General features: G+C 41.2%; 1 protein-coding gene across 5 annotated transcripts in view; it reads left to right on the forward strand.

The window, feature by feature from the left end:
* Positions 1-3,401: 3,401 nt before the first annotated feature.
* Positions 3,402-20,706, forward strand: part of TSHZ2 (teashirt zinc finger homeobox 2) — a 230,354-nt gene continuing 213,049 nt past the window's right edge. For all 5 annotated transcript variants that reach the window (XM_068149950.1, XM_068149953.1, XM_068149951.1 and 2 more), the window contains exon 1: positions 3,402-4,188. In XM_068149950.1, coding sequence (XP_068006051.1) covers positions 4,149-4,188 — 40 coding nt within the window. In that variant the 5' untranslated portion in view covers positions 3,402-4,148. The remainder of the gene's footprint in view (positions 4,189-20,706) is intronic.

Raw genomic sequence — 20,706 nt, forward strand, 5'->3', positions numbered from 1 at the left:
AAGTAAAAGACACTCCAAGTAACACAGCTGAGTTTGTTGTGACTACTCATGATGGGAACTGTTATCAAAGTCAAGTACACGAAGCGTATTTGGCCCTTTATTGACTGCAGAAATGTCTGCAAATTTTACTGTGAAGCACAAATCACATACATTAATTGGAACATCAGACCAGACCCATCCCAAAGCTATAGTAACAGACAATTTTCACTGTCCCACATCACACTGTTGTTCCACCTAATCTGCATCTAGCCAAGAAATTGGAAAACCTATATGAACATACCTAGTTGATTGTACGTTGCTATATTTGGGGTTGGGGGGTAGAGAAAATTCCTTCCAGATCCCAGTGGGGAATTCAGCTCATGCCCTCAAGCATGAGATTTGATTACTCTTTTTTGAACATGCATAACTGCCATTGCTATTACTGGTCATAACATTTTGTCAGGAAAGAGAAATATTATTCTGCAATGTAATAAAAATAGATAAAATTCAATATAGCTTCAAAATCATTTGCTACATTTCCAAAGTAAACATTAAGCACCCATCAGGATTATTCCACTGGATAACGCAAGGAAGCCTCCAGTGCTATCTGTTCATTTTATTATCTCTAATATTCAAGTGTGCAAAAATGCTTTCAGTAAATATTATGGGTTCTTCCTGTGCTAAAAGAGATGCTAAATGACCTTCACCAACTTAGTTAAAAATAACAGAAGCAGGAGCACTGAAATGCTGTCCAGTTTCAGCTCTATTCAAACCAATCAGCGAATTCTGACCAGCAGATAAAAATGGACACCAGATTCTGCTTGCTTTTCCCCCCCTTCTTCATAATCCCACCACAGTTCCCTCTTGAAAGGCATTCTGTTCTGTCAGCCATAATGGCATCTGCTGGTGGAGACAGGAAGCCATAAATCTGTAGGGTTCCTCTCGACCAAGCCTTGTTAATGCTCCCATTTATCACTGAGGATAGGGTGCCATCTCACTAGTGCTCTACTCAGAAGTCCATCTTCTCAATTTCCCCTTCCCAAAGGAGTAACCATTTAAAACAGTGACTTTCTCATCTTGCATGTTGAGCCTGAAAACACCACTGATACAAATACCATATCCCGTGTGTAGCATTTGGATTTAAGCCATTACTGGAGAACAATAGCCACTACTTGCTGATCCCAGACTACACTGAATCGCTGCTTTGCTTACATCTAGAGCTTCTCTCTTTTCAACTTGCACAAAAGTAGCAGATCCCAGTTGGAGAGGTTAAAAACTGAGCAGATTCTGCCCTTTGCACACCCCCCAGTGCCCACTAGTATCCCAAGACCTTATGCTGTGTCTGATAATTCGGGAGAACTGTTAATAAAACATCACTTTGCTAGAGCAGTATTTAATACACAATTCTTCATCATAAACAACCTATCCTAGTCAGAGGTGCAACATCTTTCTCTGCAACTAGGGAGGAGATGAGAAACAAAAACAACTAGAAGTATTGGGAACCAATGTGCAGAAGCAGAAGGGTTCAAAATCACAAATCGAGGCAGGATGAAATGCGTAAATAAAACCCTAGTTTGCCATCCTGCCCCTGAACTACCTGATCCAGGTCCAGTGCTCCCCTTACAAATTAGATAGTATGTCACTTCTCATCACAGTGCCAGGATAATTGTCCCACTGCTGTGGCTGCCGTGGCCCTTCTTGGCCCTGTATTTACACCTGCCTGAATTGGAGACCAAGTAGAAATCCCTTGGTGTGCAGCAAAAGGATTTTACATGTGCTACACACAGGTATAAGAGGTCTGTGCAATTCCAACTGATTCAAGCAGAGCTGTTCACTTCTGAGTGAGTTATGCCAGGCAGAAGTGGAAAAATGAGTATTTTATTATAGTGTTATCCTATTTTATCTTTCAAACTAAGCATTTACTTGCACCAATAAATACTTTAAAATTGCTTATAAAAATTGCTAGAGCTCGTGCATGGAAGGCTATCAAATAATTTCAGTGAAATCAGTTAGGTGGACACTTTCATAAACACAATCTTGTACTAGGCTGCTAAATACAAAGGTCACTTAGGGGTCTTCCCAAAGAAACTCATTCCCTGCCTGAGCTTCAGGACTGCGGTTTGCAGATCGCCAGTGACACTGGCTATAACACAGCGGCTCTTGCTGGTGCTTTGTTACAGAGCCTGGTCTCAGAGACTGATATTAGAGAGATGTAAATCATTTCTATTAAGCAAACAGTTTCTTTGGAAAGATAGAAATGGGAAATGTGGTGGGGGGGAAGTATATAAGAAATCAGCTCCATAGCAAACTCCTTGGATTAGGCTATGGACTACTGCAAAATCCACTTTTAAGATATCTTGCACAAATTATAGTTGAACATACAGAAATTAATCCAGCCTTTCAGCCCCAAATCACTTTTAAACCCTCAAGGTGCTAACAGCAGCTGTGGAAAAAAAGCCTGAAATGACTAAATGGGGCAGAGGAAGTTATCTTGGGGAACAAAACTGTTCAGAGCTCCAGTGTCACCTGACCCTCCTTGGCTTGGCAGGTTGTTGGGATCTGTGAAAGGGTGAGAAGCATTGTGCGGTTGGATGGGACATAGATTTGGTTTGCCATGAGAGTGCGGCAGCATCTGATGGACATAGCTGATTCTGATTCCCCCTATATGTGAGTGCCAGGGGGAGTCTGGAGAGCAGAGGGTATTTTAGCATGCCATAAACCCTGCTCTCCCAAATCCTAACCCTGCTCTCCCCTGCTCATCCGCGGTGCAGCACGTTCCTATTACAGAAGAGCCCGAAGTGAAGCCTTTGGTTTCACCTGAACTTCACCAAACTTTGCATTCACACCCAACCACGACGATTCCCCCTGCTGCTTCTAACTCTGGGCCAACCGTTAGGGTTAAAGGCAAGAGCGCAGGAGAGGAAGGGCCTCCTTCCCCAGCCCCGAGCCCCCCGCAGACATTCACACCTGAGGACACAGTCCTCGCATGTCAGCCGCCAGCCGGTGGTGCTGCAAACCGGCGGGAGCGACAGCCGAGGCCCCCCGCAGCCCTCCCGCACGCCTGGGGAATTGCCTCCACTCCCCGTTATTCCAGTGAAAACGGCTTTTCTCAAGGGAGAGAGGACGAAGGACGAAGCCTTTCCGCCCCCGGGGACATACCCGCGGGGTCCCGCACGCCTCCCGCCGCTCTCCCGCAGCGCCCCCCTTCGGGAGACAAACTGGCTGGGGGTGGTCGCGCCTGGAGGCGGGGGCGGCGGCGCGGGGACTGGTGTCGCGGGTGGCGGTGACGCGGGGGGCAGCGGCGGTGTCGCGGCGCTGCGGGCGGTGCGGAGCGGCCCAGGTGTCGGCGGGCCCGGGGCCGGCGCGCCCTGTCTCTTTAATAAACTGCTCTGCCGCCCGTCTGCGCGGAGTAAATTTCATCCTGTCATCAGGTCGCGGAGGAGGAGTTTGTTAATGTTCAGTTTGCTCAGTGGATCGATGTTTGCTGGCATCGCCTCGCCCTGCCTGTGTGTGTGTGTGTGTCTGTGTGTGTGTGTGCGTGTGCCTGTGCGAGTGTGTGTGCGTGTGAATCGCAGATTTCCTTCCATCCAAAGCCTCCCTGTCCTCTCCCATATCACTCACCGCCTGGCATCTGACAGCACGGAACCTGCAGCGCTCCGCGCACACACACGCACGCACACACACACCACGCACACCCGGGCACCGCTCCGCCATACAGCTCTGCGAGGAGGAGGAGGAGAGGAGAGGAAAGGGAGGAAGCAGCCAGCCCCACAGTCTTTCCAGTGCTGCCTTTTAAATATATACGTATCTATTTTGTTATTTATTTATTGCCATTCTCTGGCACTGTGGGCGCCTTTCATTTGCTCCTGAGCTTGGATGTTTGAATCAAAGCAAAGCAAGTGTTGCAACAGTTAAAAAAAAAAAAAAAAAAAAAAAAAAAGCCAACCAAAAAAAAAAAAGAGAGAGAGAGAGAAAGAAACCTAGATCTCTAAAATAAAATAAAAACCAAACAGGTTCCTATCAGTGAAGTGGAAAGGAGGGGGGCAGGGGAGACTTGAGGGGGGGTGTTGGGGAAAGCAGCTGAGAGGCAGAGGCAGAGAAACACGACTCAGGAGCGTCTCAGGGCTCTCGGATCTGGGGACAGAAGTGAGATTGGAGAAAGTAGAGCGATGCCAAGGAGGAAACAGCAAGCACCCAAACGGGCTGCAGGTAAGGAGAAGCCATCCACTTACACAGCCTCTGTCTCTCCGCTCCTTCCAATCCTACCCCCCATCTTTATTATTATTTAGGGTCACCCTTGCTTTTCCGGGCTGGATCTTTATTTATTTATCCCCCCTCCCCCTCCCTTTCCCTCCGTAACTCTATGGAGCCAGTTTCATTCCTTATTGCCAAGATCTTCACTCTGACATGGGCTGTCCCCTTCCACCCTCCCGCCGCTCCCACCGCTCTCGGTCGCCGCTGCCTCCCGCTCCGAGCTCACATCCTGCCCTGGCTAAACTTTTCCCCCCAACTTTCTTTCACTCGGCTCCCCTTCTCCCCCGGCCCCTTTCACGTACCGAACCGAAAACAGTCTCCCCTTTGCTTCCCGCTTTAGTCTTTTTAATTTTTTCCCTCTTCTTTCTGATTTCTACCACCCCACCCCCCTTCCTGGTGGGTTTTGTTTTTAAAGCGTGTGTTCCGCGAAGTGGGTCGGTGTGGTTTATCTTTTATTTCGCCGTGTTTCTGGTGGCATTGCTGGCGGGTGTGTGTGTGTGTGTGCGCCTTGTGTATGCCTGAAATAGTACAGGGACTGTCTCTGCTGATGAACCCGGTGGGGAAGTTCAGCCTTTGATCATCAGTGGTGAAAATTGCAACAGGAAATAAAATGAAACGTTCTGTCTGTTAGAAGACAATCCACATTTTCAAATCAAATCCTTCTTTTGTTTTGTAGCCGAGTTTATAGATTTGCACATGCCAAGTGGTTTTGCAATTTTTTTTTCTTTTATTTTATATTTTCTAAAGAAGAAAATAGTTTGCAACTTTGGAAGTGTTTTGTTTTGTTGTCTGAAGGGTGTTCTTTTTCTTTTGGGGGCCAAGAAAAAGAAAGAGATGAGTGGGACTGTATAGTAAATCTTTTCAAAGAGTTTTCTTTCAGGCTGCTTAATTGCTTTTTATTTTTTTTTAATAGTGTGGTGGGGTTTTGTTTCTGGGAAGCGCAATATGGAAGTTCATTTTTCTTCTGCCAGACCCACCCACTGAAAAATCAGCTTTCCAGTTGATTGCCAGCTTTGATTTGACATTTGATTGATCACCTGTCATCTTGCTGCCTTTGATCTATTCATTCTTGATATATATCAATAAATCACTCACCATGGTAACCCAAGTGCCAATGACGTAAGGCTTGCCCTCTAGATTCTCTTAGCCAGACATGCACAATTATTATCTTGTTTGGCTTTTAATGTAGGCAGGGTTTTTTTCCTTCTTTTTTTTTTCTCTTTTTTTTCCCCTTTTCCCCCTTTGTGTCCTTCATCAGACTGTTTTGAAAGAAAACTACTATTTTATGTTTTTACTTTAAAAAAGGTTTACTGATTTTTTCCTCCCCCTCTGAATATTTTCAAGGTGTAGCATATGATATATGGGACAGAATGTATGGGCAAGTTTAGTGGCATACTCGAATAAACTTTGTCAAGTAGCACTTGAGATTTGTTCAGAGGTAAATGTCATTTCAGAGAAACTGGGACATGCATAACTTTTATAAACTTACATATTTTGCCACATTCCTATAGGTGTAGGACAGTGGTATGCAGGCAGAGTCTTTTGGGATGTGACCAATGAATGTACCTATGCAGGTTGCTGCTGTGATTCCTGGCAAGCAAAGATCCCCTTTAACCATAAATAATAGTTAAGCTAAAAATGCACACATATATATATATGTATGTATGTGTTTGGAAGAACTCTCTGATGAGTTGCAGTTATTGTTTTATTCACAAAGAGGCTGTATCTGAATAAGGCATTAATGTTTTCAACTTGCAGGATAAATAGCTGGTTTTTTCATGGATGCTGATCATCATAGTGACAGTGCTAGAATTGCTCTCTCTCCCCCCCCACCCCCAATCAGGAGTATGAGGCTTCATTTTATTTTGTTTTCCAAGTGGAATTCTCACTTTGAATGTGTCTAATATCATTTTGTAGAAGGAGCACCCTGTTCTTTTTCAGAAACACAGACTAGAGAGTAAGTAATTTTTTGCGAGCAAAGCCTAGGCTGTTGTTTCCCGGGATTTCCCTTCTGAGCTTACAGTAAGATGTTTTTATCCATAATACTACAGCATTTTGAGCATCTTAATGATGAGGGAGAAATTTGAATGACCACCATTAGATCTCCCCTTCCTTATTCTCATTATAATATGTGCATTGCTCTTCAGTGGTGTATTTCTTTGATTGTATTTGTCCTCAGATCAATGTTGTTTCAGGTGAGCAAAACACTGCAAATGCAGTCCAGTTTCATCCAGCATAGCTGATTTGAAGTAGGTTTGTACGTTTGCGATAGTTCTTCTCCTTTGAAGTTGTATTTGTGTGTTTGTGGGGGGTAGAGGGGGCTTCAAAGAGCAGACATGCCTGTTGTATATAGTTCTTAAAACTGACTTTCATTTTCAGGGATAGTACTGAGGGTTTGTTTAGTATGGTGAAAAATACCTCAAAGTGACAGTAGACAGACTGTGCAGTAAGAAATTAATTGCTCATCAAGGCTGATAGCAAAGCTCCTTATTCCTTTTATTTAAAGGACGTAATACATTATATATTACTTAATTTTCACTTTTATTTATTTTAAGTTGTACAAGTTCAAAGGTATCAGTTGCACTGCGTTTTGTCTTGATGGCAGCAGAGATATTGAAGAGAAGTTTGTAACTTTTAGCTTCTTTAGATAGTTCACCTCTAACGGGAGAAAAATGATAAGAGTTATGATTCTGGACATGCCTACTTTTGTCATTGCTTAAAATTAAATACTATGCACAACTGTAAATAATTACTACCATGCTCTGACTTTGAAAACAGGTTTCTAGTTTGATTAATGAATAATGTAAAGGTTAGAGAGAACCAGAGAGTGAATCAGAAGTGAAGTCCTGCTGCTAGATGAAAATCTATCTGGAGAAATATACATGGCAATTTTGTCCTTTTCTATTATTAATTTTAAGCCTTGTATTCCTAAGAAATATATTACAGACCATTGTAATGAAACAAGGTAGTGTAATTGGATAAATGGAGCACTCTTTATGTTTGATAATGGGGATTTTTGATCTCAGATTACACTTTAAAAGACACTTTATTTCACAGCAACACCGAAACTCTGTCAAATGCATTTTGATCCTTCCAGGGCCGAATCTTTTCTGAATCGTCATTCCTTTTTGAGGGCGTCATTTCCATTTTGATAATGCTTGAAGCAGAGATAGTTGCAGCTCTTTGTATCAGTGCCTGCTTTAATATCATACTTCTGTTTACGATAAACAACCCATTTGTGCTGCAGCTTTCACCCAAATGAATCACAAAGGGCTTTACAAGCTGTGGGCCTAATTCTTCTCTTGCTCAGGTGCAAATCATAAATAGCTTTACTAGCAGCATCAGTGAAGTTGCAATGAGTACTGTCTGCTCCTGTGAGTAAGAAGAGACTAAGGCCCAGAAAGTACTTCATCCTTCAATGAAATGCAGCCACCTCTGGGGTAGAAGTCTTGTAACAATTCCATAACAAATGGTAATATATTAACAGAAGGGTGGAAAAAGGGTGGGAGCAAAGCAGAATTGCTATTCAGATTTTATTCCTAGGGGTATGAAATAGCTTTCAAACACAATTTCACTGGATTAAACTCTCCTTTCCCCTGCAGCTTGTTTAAATGTGCATATTTTATTTTGTGATCATGAATTGCTAGTTTGCTTTTTTAAAGCCTGCAAAGAGGAATCTGGACTTAATGCCCTTTCCGGCTGCAATTCTGTATTTCTTCCTTTCTTTCTCTCTCAGCTCCAGTAGGCTACCTAAGAACCATAGCTCAGGAAAAGTACAACAGAAACAGATATCAGTCACATTTATTTTGTTTATTGGAGGTGTAGAATAAGAGAGTTTTGGTTTTGGAAGAGTCCTCATAGAGCAGCAAACAGAAGACGGTTAGCAGTCAGTACTGGAAAGCGGCAGTTTGCACCTTAGTAATAAAAGGTTATTTAAACCAGAAGCATATTTAGAAAGTGAAATTCTGTTTCTGCAAAGAACAGAGGAAATGGCCAGCTAGGTCTGGTAGGTATATTTTTGTGATAAAAGGAAGCGATGTATACATACATTAATAACCAAGAGCTTTGTGGCTTTTTGGGTATTATTTGTGTCCTTTACTATAGGGGCAATAGAAGCAGGTTCCAGGAAAGCTGTACTGAATGAAACTGTAGAAAAGGCAGTACTGCTTTGTTTAAACATCCTCCAGAAAAGCAAGTGCACATCAAAACCACCTAAATAGCTCATGCCTCAGAACCTTTCAGTTACAGTGCACATCATGATGCTGACAGATGACAAAAAAGCCAAGGTGTTCACAAACAAGAGGAGCCTTAAAATCCTGGTTAATTTAATATATTCCAAAATAGGTACTTTTGCAGCTAAAGAGGTGCCAAATTTAGTTGCCATTTGCATTAAATCCTGGAATTGGCTACTAAGCCTGAAGCTGCTATGTAGTCTTTTTCCATGTCAAAACTCAAGCCTAAATGGGACAATTGAAATCATGTTCATTTTAACTACCGTTTCCTTATATCAATTTTACTCTCACATATCAAAGCACAATACATTATCGCTGTAGAAAGAGTGGGACTCACCAAGAGTTCAGCCCCTGTGACTGTGAAATAAAAGATGTTTCCATCAATAAATGGACAGCTTTATAGCATTTTAAAAAAACATGTTCATTGTCAGAAATTCTTTTGCATAAATGCTCTCTCCCTTTTCTGTGCTGTCTAATTGAAAAGCTCGTTGTCTTCAAAACGCCAGGATTTGGTATATCAGAGTTTTCCCCTCCTGTATTTTGTTCTCATTAGTAGCACCCACCTCAAGTAACTCTTTCCCCTGGAAGAGGTCCCTGGAGTTCCTCTGTAGCACAAGGCCAGGATGAGCCTTTCTCCCATCATTTTACTTCCCATGCCGATGAGGACATCACTCCCAGAGAGCAACTCCAGACTCACAGGGAAAAAAAAAAGGCAAGAAAAAAAAAAGCTGTCAGTTGCTGTGGCTGCAATTCCCAACTTAGCAGCAGCAGAGGGAATGGAACTGTACTCTATCAATTACAGTTGGAACCAGCGGCTAAACACTTATTGTGTTAAGCTATTGTGCAGATCTTAAGAGCTCAAATGTAAAAAAAAAATATCATGTCAGCTAGTGGAGGGAAGAACAAGGCCTGGTTCTTCTACTGGATGACGTATTATTAGCAAACGTAAAAGAGTATTATTCAAATTCCATTTAATACCTCTCAGGTTGCGACATGTGTGTACCATATTATGCCTTAAAAAAGGGAGATCCTACTGACTTTACTGCTAAAATAAGCCTTTGTTTTTCCCTCCTCTCTGTAAAACGAAAATATTTGTGAAGTTTTAACTCTAAAGCGTGCTCATGCAAGCAGAGAGACATTTTCATCTGTCTCCGAATCTGATATAGGAGTCAACTGGAAACACATTACACTCTCAGCTGAAGTCTTACATTTCATTTGTGCAAGAGCAGTGATTTTTCATTACCTATTTAATTACAATAATTTACATGAGAGTGGGTCCAGTTCTGCAGCTCTTACTCAGCACTTTGCTTCAATGGGTAGCTGGCTTGTGTAAAGATTGCCTATGTAAGAGGGGGCCGTTTAGCTACCAAATCAAATGTACATGTTTCTTTATTAATGTTTTGCCTCTGACGAGGGACCAGATTCTTCCATTAAGCTTTAAATCGAGGGAGAGTTCTGCCTGTACCTTGTGTAGTACATGCTATTCTTTCTGAAGTCTGTATGACTGAGATATTTTGCTTGCTCAGCTAGCTTTGCTTCTCAAACACATTTCCATTCTCTGTGCTAATTATCGCACACTGTTCCTTGGTACCTGTAGGTGATTATGGTCTTTTAAAGGATCCTTTTGCAGTGTGCAGTGTTAATGTTGTACACACAAGCAGCAGCTCTCGGTGCATGAAGATGGTTCTGAAAATTGGAAATCTAAAAGTTCCGTGTACTTTTAGGGATGAAAGTCAATTCTTTCTCATTAAGGTTACCTCTCACTTGATGCAGTTGGATCTTGGCCCTGAGTAATATTTACCATGTTATAATAGTGTCTTCTGAAAATCAGAAATGCCTTGACAGTGAACTGTGTGTTTTTAAAGGTTTCAAGGAGAAACGCATCATGGAAGCACACTGTTTCCCAGTAGATTTACACATCCCTCTTTAACTGTTTCTGGCTTTCTGTCCGTTACCTTGAGAGGTTTTTCAGGCAAAAAGAAGTGGAAAAACTGGTCTTCTGATCTAAGTGTTGCATTAAGTGTTCCATTTAGAAAAATGAAGAGAATCTTTGTTTCCTCAAAAGAAATGTTTTCAGCCTTTGCCCTAGGAAAAAGAAAGTCACAACAATAGCTTCAAAATGACAGGATTCGATTGTGAAAAATACATAGTTTATAATGTGCAGCACCTGATGGCCCCAAGTATTGGTGAAATTCCACAGTTAAATAGAACAAACAGTCCTAAATGTATTGGAAATAGATCCTCTTCAGATATGCACACATAGATACCTGCAAAATGGAGAGACAAGCACCTGCCTTGGAGAGGCAGGCACCATCCTTATTGACAGTCCCTGGGAAGCTCAGTTGCTTAGAACAGTGTTAAAGTATTCCACCAATATTTGCCGAAATGTTAAAACTCTTGTGCTGTTAGTTGCGGGCACTGTAAGTCCTTTGTTGCTGTTTATTTTCTTTAAACCCCCAGTTCCTGGACTCTGGTGATTGTGCACGTGCCCAATACGTGTTTTTAAAAGAATATTTATTTTAAACTCCCTGATACGGAGAACTAAGGAACTTGAAAAGATGCAGTCTAGAAATTTGTGTGCCAGAAGGAAAATGCTATGATTCTCAAAGTGACTGTTTCTAACGTCTCATCTAGCGTCTCATAATTCTCAGCTAGTTTTCTGATTTTCGAGGTTGTGCTTCGTGATTTTTGAATAAACAAGGTTAGCAATAATAAATCTTTCGACTGATTCTGGTGATAAACTGGCATGTGTCTGCATATATAATTACATGTGCACACACACATAATACCAGTAAACCAAATACGTAACATAATGACGAAGTGGAGCTATGTGAATAGTAGCTCTGAATTCGTATTGCTATAAACAAAGCAGTTAAGAGATCAGACCATCAGTTCTTGAGGAGTGGATTCAATTGAAGTTTTGTGGAGATTGCTGTTAGTGGCAGTTAAATCTAGAAAGTTAATAGCCAGTGGCTGTTCTTTAAAGTCTAAACACTTGCACAGCCTACTTTTTGTTGTTGCTTTTTTCCCAGATACAATCAGGTTCAACTTTATTGAAGAAAAGAAAAATTACAACTGGCAACATTAATGCTGTATTTTTATTGTATTGATGCAAATGAGATGCTGACTTCTTTCTTTCATCTCCACGGCTTGTATCTATTATAGCTGTATCTTTTTCCTTTCTGTGTCTTTTCTCCCTGTTTTCTGTAAACTGCTATCGTCTAATGATACTGGGGCTCATTAAAGTTAGTCACGATGCTAAAGAGACTATGGGAAGCATCCTTAGCTCTAGATGGTTATAGAAAAGAAAAACTACTGAGTATATGGGGAAAACTAATCCAGATCAACCCCTCCATTACCACCTTGGGGAACCCTTAAAATTGATAAGTCAAACAGGAGGAAAAAACTTGCAGGAAGGACTATGCACTGAAAACAGGTCATTTTTAATACACATCCCTACCTGACAAAGATAAAAAGCAATAAAGTTTTAAGAAGCTTTCTGGCTCTTCCTGCTTGCCTCTCAAAAGGCTCGTTTAATTGAAAAGCCTGTTGTGCTTGTTTTTATGCATGTAAAAGAGAAAAGGGGCAATTTTGCACAAGGCCTAATATTCCAGCACAATATAATCAGAACTCTTTCTGGCTGCGTTTTCAGTCTCTCTGTTCATATAAAATTAAGGCCCACTTATCTTAAATTGTAGTAAATCTCATTCAATATTGCTTTCATAACTTAAAAAATGCTGTTATATATTCCCCAAACAACTTTACTGAAGTGATATTCGGTATGTTTATGTGGATTCAGTGCAGAATTTCTCTTGAAAAAAGGGCAGCACACAGTTCCTGGTTTTAATGAAAATAATTAAATTCTCTGGAATACCTCAACAGCAAAGATCTATTTTTTTTTCCTAGTCACACTCTCCCTAAGCAAGAGATTGGAATGAAAATCTGCACATTGGTGCAGTTTCATATGTGTAGACAAGAAGCCTATTGCTATCACTCACCCTCCACATGGACAGAAGTAATTTTTCATTTTTGTTGTTGTTGAAAGATTCTTCTCTGAATTTTCCATATGTAAATACACTGGGAATCAACACAACAATCCGTGGGTCCTGCAATTGCCTTTGCACATACAGGAAGAACTCGTTTACTCCCAGAGACTGACTGGATGTCACAGAAGATATCTTTCATGATATACAGTTTTGTACTGAAGAAACATAACCTTATACTAGCTGGTACATTGGTCCACCAAAATTTTGGGTTTGTTTCCTATTTCACAGCATTTATAAGCACAGTACAAGTAGAATTAACATGTGAAAGGAGAAAGAAGCTAAGTACTTACATTGATCATCTGTAGCATTAAATGCTACAAAAAATTGAAAGCTTTCTAGTGCTTTTGATTGGCTGCATGGTTCCTACTCGCGTATGTGTGCTTTGTTAAGAAGTGGGGTAATATTTCTTCACACTTAGCACCTTTCTTCCAAGGATTTCTCACTAATGTTAGGTACTCCTCAGAATAACTGAGTGAAGTAGACTATTTCCCCCCATTTTACAGAAAGGCAAATTGAAGCCAAGAGGTATTAGCTGCTTTGCTCAAGGTCAAATAGCATCTGCTCCTAATTCCCTCCTGTAGGTACTAGATCACAGTTCTATCGTCAGTGCACTTCTAGGAGAAAAAAACTAGGATGGAGGCTCAAGGCATCTGCATGCTGCTGGAGTGAGAAGAGAGAGCAGCCCAGCAGGGACACTAGGGAACTGACACTGGAGGGGAGCTGGAAAGGCTGTTACATCCCTTCTGTGCAACTCCCCATAGCAGAGGAGGTGATACTTTGCTAATATCCAGGAGCTCCCTAAAGTGGGAGGACTCCCAGTGAGAGAAAGCAGAGCTCTGTTAACGAGCCAAAGGAGCTTTAGAAGACAATTGTTTTAGGCAGAATAGTTTTTTACCTTTCCTCAATTGTCCTTAGGTGTGGTTTTGGTCAGTGATAAGCTTCAGGACCAGAGAACTTGGTTATGGTCACTATTCCCTGATACACTGTTCTATCTTTCACTGTCAGACCTGGGATCTAGCTTTGTACTTCTGACAGTGTATAATGAGAAATACAAAAAGCCTGGTTTAATTGGAACTAAACAGAACATACACATTTTTCCTCCACTCAAACTGCCAGACATTGTTGGAAATCTCTGATAATAGAGTTTGAGACTCTGATTTTTGTAAGTTGGCTTCTAACTTTAAGAATCTAAATCCTTACATGGGCACCTAAAGAGAGACTTGAATTTTCAAAAGCCTTTAGCACCACACAGTTCCCATGGACCTTCCTCAGTTCCCTCTCTTGTGTAAACTGGAATTGTTAAGCCTTGATCAAGAACAGTGTTGTTTTTCTAAGATGGAGATATATGTATTGCCTATAGAAGAAATATGCTGCCAGTAATAGCCTATGGATTCATTAAGGATTGTTTATGTTTATTTTCACACCATATTACCTTTCAGGAATGGTCATTTCAGCCATTATATTGACAGGAACTCAGAATAAATCTTAGGTAATGCAGGGCTAATCTGCCATACCTGGGAGACCACCTGCTACCCTCTTGAACAGAGGCAAGATCATTTGGTGCTGAAGCACCAGGTAGGGCTTTCTTCTCTGGAGCTAGAGACTTGGGAAGCTCTCCCATGGCTCCTTTTCATGAGGAAATTAATGCTTGCCTCTATTTCTGAATAGTAGGTTATTAGAGTTCACATGCAAATTCCCAGGATGGAAATTTGTCTCTCTTTGATAATTGATATAATGATATATATTTTCAGTGGTCCAAAGTCCTTGAGCTTGAGCCTTGTATACATAATTTATGTTTATTTTTTAACTGTTATTAACTATAATTTAGTTGTTGGCACCTTTCATTGCCTTAGATTGAAGGGAGTGTCTCTATCCCATTGCCCCTTCATAAACAATGCCCTTTTAGGGTTCCTTATCCTGTATCCTTGCCCAGACATTTCCTAGCTTGTCAGATACTGTCATTTTATTCCTTACAGAACATCTCCTGTTGCACACACAAATAAGGAGCAAATGCAATCAGAATGCATCATCATTTAGCATAACAAATAAAACCCGATCTGTGCAGATTTCCCTTAAAGCATCACTTAATATGTATTGTCAAAATGTCTGAAGATGTCTTTTGCTCGTAAGCATTTAATTATTTGTGACAATTAAACTAATATTCAGAGCAGGGGAAAAATGAGGGTATTAAACATTTTCCCTTGTCAAAAGCTAACAAAACGTCACCTGACATAGCAAACTCCTTTCAAACACACCTTAGAACTGAAAAAGCACTTGGGCAAAATTATGGGGCCCCATTGTAGAGCTCTAGATTTTTTATTGAATTTGAGCAAATTGTGTTTTTAAAACTAGACCAAAATTTAAGGGCACTATCATTAAAGCATATGTCAGTAATGAGAAGCTGAATACCTGATGATTAAAAAGGAGTTTCTATGAATTTTTTAATCTGTGCTGAAATTCATGGCCAAGGGCCCCTCTGAATGAATCCGGGACTCAGGCCTGAGTTTTGTAGCCTTGAACACTTACTGTCTTCTGCATCAGAAAAAAACAAACAAAGAAGCAAACAGCTCAAATAACACCAAACGAGCCATCAACCTTTTCTGTCTTCAGAATTATGGATTTATTTTGTTTGCTTTGTCTGATGATCCCTCTAGCCAGATGATTATTTTAACAGGAGAGACATCATGCTGTGGATGGGACAGAACAAGCAGCCAACATTGATACCCAGGGCTCAGCACCTTTATCTGCCTGGCTAAAAGTTCAGCTATGTGATAATGAAAAAGGGGGAATAAAACCAGAGAAGATCTCAAAAAGACCAGAGAACCGGTGGAGGCCTTGAGAGTAGTGTTGTATAGATGCTGCATAGCCAGGGGCATGGCAACATTATCATCTAGATTTTGGGGACAACTCTTCCTATAGTCCAGGTTGTTTGGGGTTTTCTGTTGAGACGTTTGATTTCTTCTGGTTCCCATGTTTCTGGTTCTCAGCTGCTCAAAGCAATAATTTCCATTGTCAAAATCTGTGTTTCCTTTCTTAAAATATTCTTCCTATAATTTAGGGTAGGATGTTATTTGGCAAAAAATGAAAAGATGTACATCAGGGTTTATTTCAAAGCTGTGGGACCACTGTGCTTTCTGGCAGTGACGCGAACATTTTTCAGAGATATCTTCTGCTTTCTCTGAGAAAATCCGCCCAAATTTGTCTGACTTACAAAGTCTAAAAGTTGTCGTTGCCAAAGAATTTTTAGAAGGTGACACAGCATTCTCCAATGTGCCATCTCCACCGCACATGCTCTGTTCTTAGTTTCTCTTTTTCGATTACATTCCCCTAAAATATGTTTTAGCTGGGAGTAAGTAGGACAATTGTGTTCCCTGCTGCAGGGACAGCAGTGGGTCTAAACAGTAAAAGGAGAATGAGGAAATGGTCAGTCTTGTGTGCTTAACTAGAGTATGGGCTCTGAAATGGGAAGCAGGGAAATTTAGGAAGCAGAGCATGGACAAGCAGGGGCAAAGACAGAAGAGATCATAAAATTGTCAAATGTCCATTGAAAATGGTGCTAAAAATGTACACTTGACTCTGCTGCCAGGTCAGTATAGAACATGATACCCAGCATTAGTTTTTGCAGTGTATGCACCCAGCAGATTCTCTCTATGTTAAGGCCTGGGTAGAGGTAAGTGTGGCTCCACATATGTGGTTCCTAGCTGTCCTTGCCTGCTTTTTCAAAAGCCTGACTAGTCCCTGGCTTCATCACAGGCAGGGGACAGATGTGTGCAGGAAATTAATATGCTTCAGATAGAAGGAAGGTACTGTGTGTAGGACTGCTTGCTACTGGTATTGTGTGGGAGCACGGAGAGTGAGGAGCCTCCAGGCTTCATTGGGGTCCAGCCTGGCACTCCCCAGGTGGGTACTCAGCCTCAGGGGATGTCTTTTTGTGAGGAAAAGGTAGAAAAATTTGCTTAAAACTTGCCAGAGCTGAGCCCCTTGTCAGTTAAGTGGTGGTGTCATTGTGGAGGCAGCCCCCAAGGCGCTGTGCAGGCAGTTCAGCAGTGTCCATGAGGACCATCAAAATGAAGGAAACCCTAATTCCCTGCTGGAGTCTGGAGGAGTGGTGGGCATTGAGCTCGGGGCCACACCTTGGCTGAAGAGAGTTGTTGAGGAGAGCAGGTAGCACACTGAGAGGTTGGTGGAAGCCATATAGAATGTACAATAGCATAGAGAAGATGAGTGTGAGGAGCTGCCTGGTCAGCAGGCTGGGGTGGTACAAGGTCCCGGGAGGAGGGTAGGCTGGAACAGAGCGTGGAAATTACTGGCAGTTAGGTAGCTGTACAAAAGCAAGCAGCGAGGAGAAAATACAGAGAATAATGCCAGGAGTTTCAACCACAGATATCTGTTTAGATTAAAAAGGGCCTGTTAGTCTGAGATCTCTTCTCATGCCACAACATGCAAATTGAAGTGGGCTGATCCCTGTGTCGCTGTGTGAGCAACTGCCATCTAGCTCAGCAGGATCTGGTCCCTTGCATCTCTGACTTTGGTTTTACTTGGGGCAGGGTTTTTTATTTTATTTCATTTGCTGCCCCAAGAGAGATTTTTTTCACAGAAACAGAATCTTTCTATCTGGAAGACAGTGACAAAACTTGAACTAGAATCAGCTAGAGAAGAGCGCATTGGCCTTTAGGATGTTGTAGATTTGTGTCACCTCCGCAGAGGTGGCGCATTCAATAACTAAAATCCTGTGAATGTTAATCCAGAAAACACTCATCCTGGCATTGCTCTTTTGTTGTTTCTGTGAGTTTCTTAGAGTTTGCATAAACTTGTGGTTCAGGCTAAGCAGAGGTAAATCATTTTGAGAAATATTTGCAGGGGCAGCAGAGCGATGTTGTGATATCACCAACAGTTGGATTTCCACTTCTTTGATTTAGGGACATTTTACCTTAATCATTTCCAAGCATCTCTGCTTAAATGCCTTCTTTCAGTTTTTATCACCTATGAGGTATAGCCAGCCAGGTTTCTAATTTTTTATTATTGTTTTCTTCCTTATGTGTGCATTAGAGCAAAGTGCTGAAATTTGTTGTCAGAGTAAATATATGAACAGGCTCATTTTTATATTTGTCCTCTTTCATTATAATTGTTTGAAAACACTTTGATTCACTTAAAATGCCCTATTTTCAGGATACAAAGTCTGTACAAGGGTATGACCACGGGTTTCTCCAAGGAAATAAGCATCTCTTAGCCATCATCCTACAATTGGGAAAGTTCTAATATACGACATCTATACAATTTAATCTAATAATTTTCTTTACAGTGATGTAATGGGGAGAGTGACCTGGACTTTGTTAAAGTTCCCCTACTTACTACAGATTCCCAAGGGCAATGTAACATTCTAGACAGTGTTTTATATGCCCTGATTAAAATGTAACATATTTTTGCATTTCCTGTGCAGTGACCTGTTAGTGCTCATGGACAGAACACTTAAAGAACAGTTACAAGGAGACGTTTCCAAATGTGCCTAATATGCAGGAGTTTTTATAACATTCTTATTTCATTTGAAATTGCAGCTACAGCAGGAACCATTCAGACGGCACATTGATTTAACTTTTTAATCCACTGTTTTGCTACGTCAAGTAAAATAAATGTTTGTTTTTAGCTCAGTTTTCTTTTTTTTTTTGCATTGCTAAAACTCGTAACTACTTGCTTTAAGCTTGGGATTCTAAAGGGAGCTGCATTATCTGAAATTTAAAGCTTGCTTTTTGTAGCTGCTTTCTCACAACTCCCCCAAGAAAAAAAAAAAATACAAAAGTACAACTTTAGCAAAAAGGGCTTTTATATCTCTATCAATTATAGAAACACCAGCTGCAGTAGATTACAAATGTGTTTGGCTGATTGTGATGTTGTGTGGGGAAAACTGTCACAAGGAGCTGGATTCTGTTCTCCCCGACACCACCGGGATGTTGTACAGCTCCCCAGGCTGCAGCCAGCACTACTGTCAAAGCTGGAGTGGGCAAGAGCAGGATTCGGCTCTTAGATTGCCAAAGTGCTTACTGCCAAATCCAGCTCTGTACTTGCGCACTAGGGAAAAAAATGGAGCTGCTGAATGTGAACATGAGTGCTAACCGTGTGTCATTGTGTATGCATGTGTTTTGCTGTGAGCTGAAGCAAAAGCCACACTGATATGTCTGCAACCTGGACAAGAAACCTCTGGGGAGAATCGCTTCAGTTGTTGTTGTTCCTTGCTTTTCTTATCCAAAACATTTGTTTACTTTTACTTTCTTGAAGAACAAAGTGAGGGGAAAAGGCACCGCATAACAAAAATTGTTTGACCAGCCCATAAAAGTAAAGTAGCTGGAAGTCATAAAGGAAATAAATACGGTATCAAGACAGAAATCAAGATGGGCAGTTTAGCATTTTTAGTGTTGAGCTCAAGAAAAAATAACGTATCAAAGTGTGTACGTGGGTCGTATCCCTCCACTAATATCCTGAGGTAAAAGGGTAGCAAACTAAAGGCTTTCAGTTAGTTGCATCTTGGTTACACTTTCATTTATCTTGTTGTGCTTTAGGCCACTCAAAGAGGACATGGTTGGACCCTGGTTTATTTTAACAAAGGGAAAATGACATAGCAAAGTTATGTGTATACTTTACAGCAAAAATGCAATTCTCTATTTTCATTTAGTCCTAGGAATGTTGACATTTTCCAGGCTGTCAAACAAAGGAGTGCACTGAAGGACAGTGAGATGTGTCTGTCTAGTTCATCTATCTAATCTACCTCAGTTCTAATGTGCCCATCACCATGGTGCCTAGGCAGAAAGTATCTGCCCTGGGTTTGTTTTTTGTCTTTCTTGGCTATGGTAACTTAATTGAGTCCTAAGAGCTTTCAGATTCATCTGCAAAAATAATAACAAAAACATTATCAGAATAATGATTCATTTTTGTACTTGTACTTGGAATTTCCCTTTTCTCTTCTGAGTGTATTTGGCTAGTGGATCATTATTGCATTTTCTAGAAGAGGTTGTATTTTGGAGATACTGTATTAAGTTGCGGAGTTTTACCTGAGTCATCAGTGACTCAAAACTTTATTTGGCTTCTGAAGTGAATTCATTCATGTCCTTTAACTTCCTTCAGCTTTTCTCTGCAGATGCTGCTTAATCTGTTCTGTGACCCTTTGCCACATAAAACATACGTAAAGGTAAAAAAATCTAACAGAAATTGTGGCTTCAAAAATTGTATCTTCATTTGGGAACCCTGGTTTCTGTTAAATTTAATTGCCTCTCTCTCTGTCAGTTAGCTGAAAATGCATCATAAGACATAAGTGAGCAATTTTTCAAAAGCAAAAGCTTGAGGTCCATGCTAAGAGGGGGGGAAATCCTGCTGTTTATTTGCTGTACCTGTGCACGTGGTTATCACAATCTGCATCACCTGTGGGGTGAACGCGTGGTAGTGGGGCACCGTGGTGCTGCCAGCGTGCACAGGCATCCCGTCGGTGCGAGTGGTCACAGTAATTTTAGAAACATGTCTGCCAGGTGTGCAGTGGCATCTGCACTGTTGTGTGCCACCTTCTGCTTTTGAAAAATGTGGCCTGAGTAGTAATCAGTCTGCAGAAGTCAATAAACTCTTGTTTTGAAGAGGCCGAGTAGCCAGCATGGTGCTCGCTGAGGGAAAGAGTTCACTGAAAATGCTGCAAATGGAGCTTTCTCAACTGTAATTGAATTTGATCTCAACTGTACAGTTACATACAGCCCCTTTTCTACTCCTTTCCTACGTGTGTTGAAAGTGTCTTTATAAACCTACCCCTCAAAGATAATTTCATTGAGAGCCAGACATTTTATACGTGACAGTGATTTCTAATCCCATCTGGACTGGCAGATCACAGATTTCCAGCCCATGGCCTCAGCATGTAACGTGAGTTCACACAAACACAGTAAACCATCACTCTGGCAGTTCAGTTAGTCCTGGAGTGATCAAGTAAGAGATGGATTACACTTTGTAAGACTTAATTTCATCTTCCGGGTTTGCAGTGGACCGAAGTACGGACATGATTACATTTCACAGGTTTTTCTGTGATTTAGAACAAAAATTATTAGCAGAGCTGGCTCAGCAAGGAATTTCTGATGTAATCTATACCAGTTACAGGCAAGGGGTGTGGTAATAGGGAAAGAAAAAGGAGGGCTAAGTTTTTATCCCAGTTGACTGAGACAGAAAAC

The sequence above is a fragment of the Melanerpes formicivorus genome, unplaced genomic scaffold (assembly GCF_026170545.1).
Source record: "Melanerpes formicivorus ecotype bairdi unplaced genomic scaffold, bMelFor1.0.p_v2 SCAF_19, whole genome shotgun sequence".
Classification (NCBI taxonomy): domain Eukaryota; kingdom Metazoa; phylum Chordata; class Aves; order Piciformes; family Picidae; genus Melanerpes; species Melanerpes formicivorus.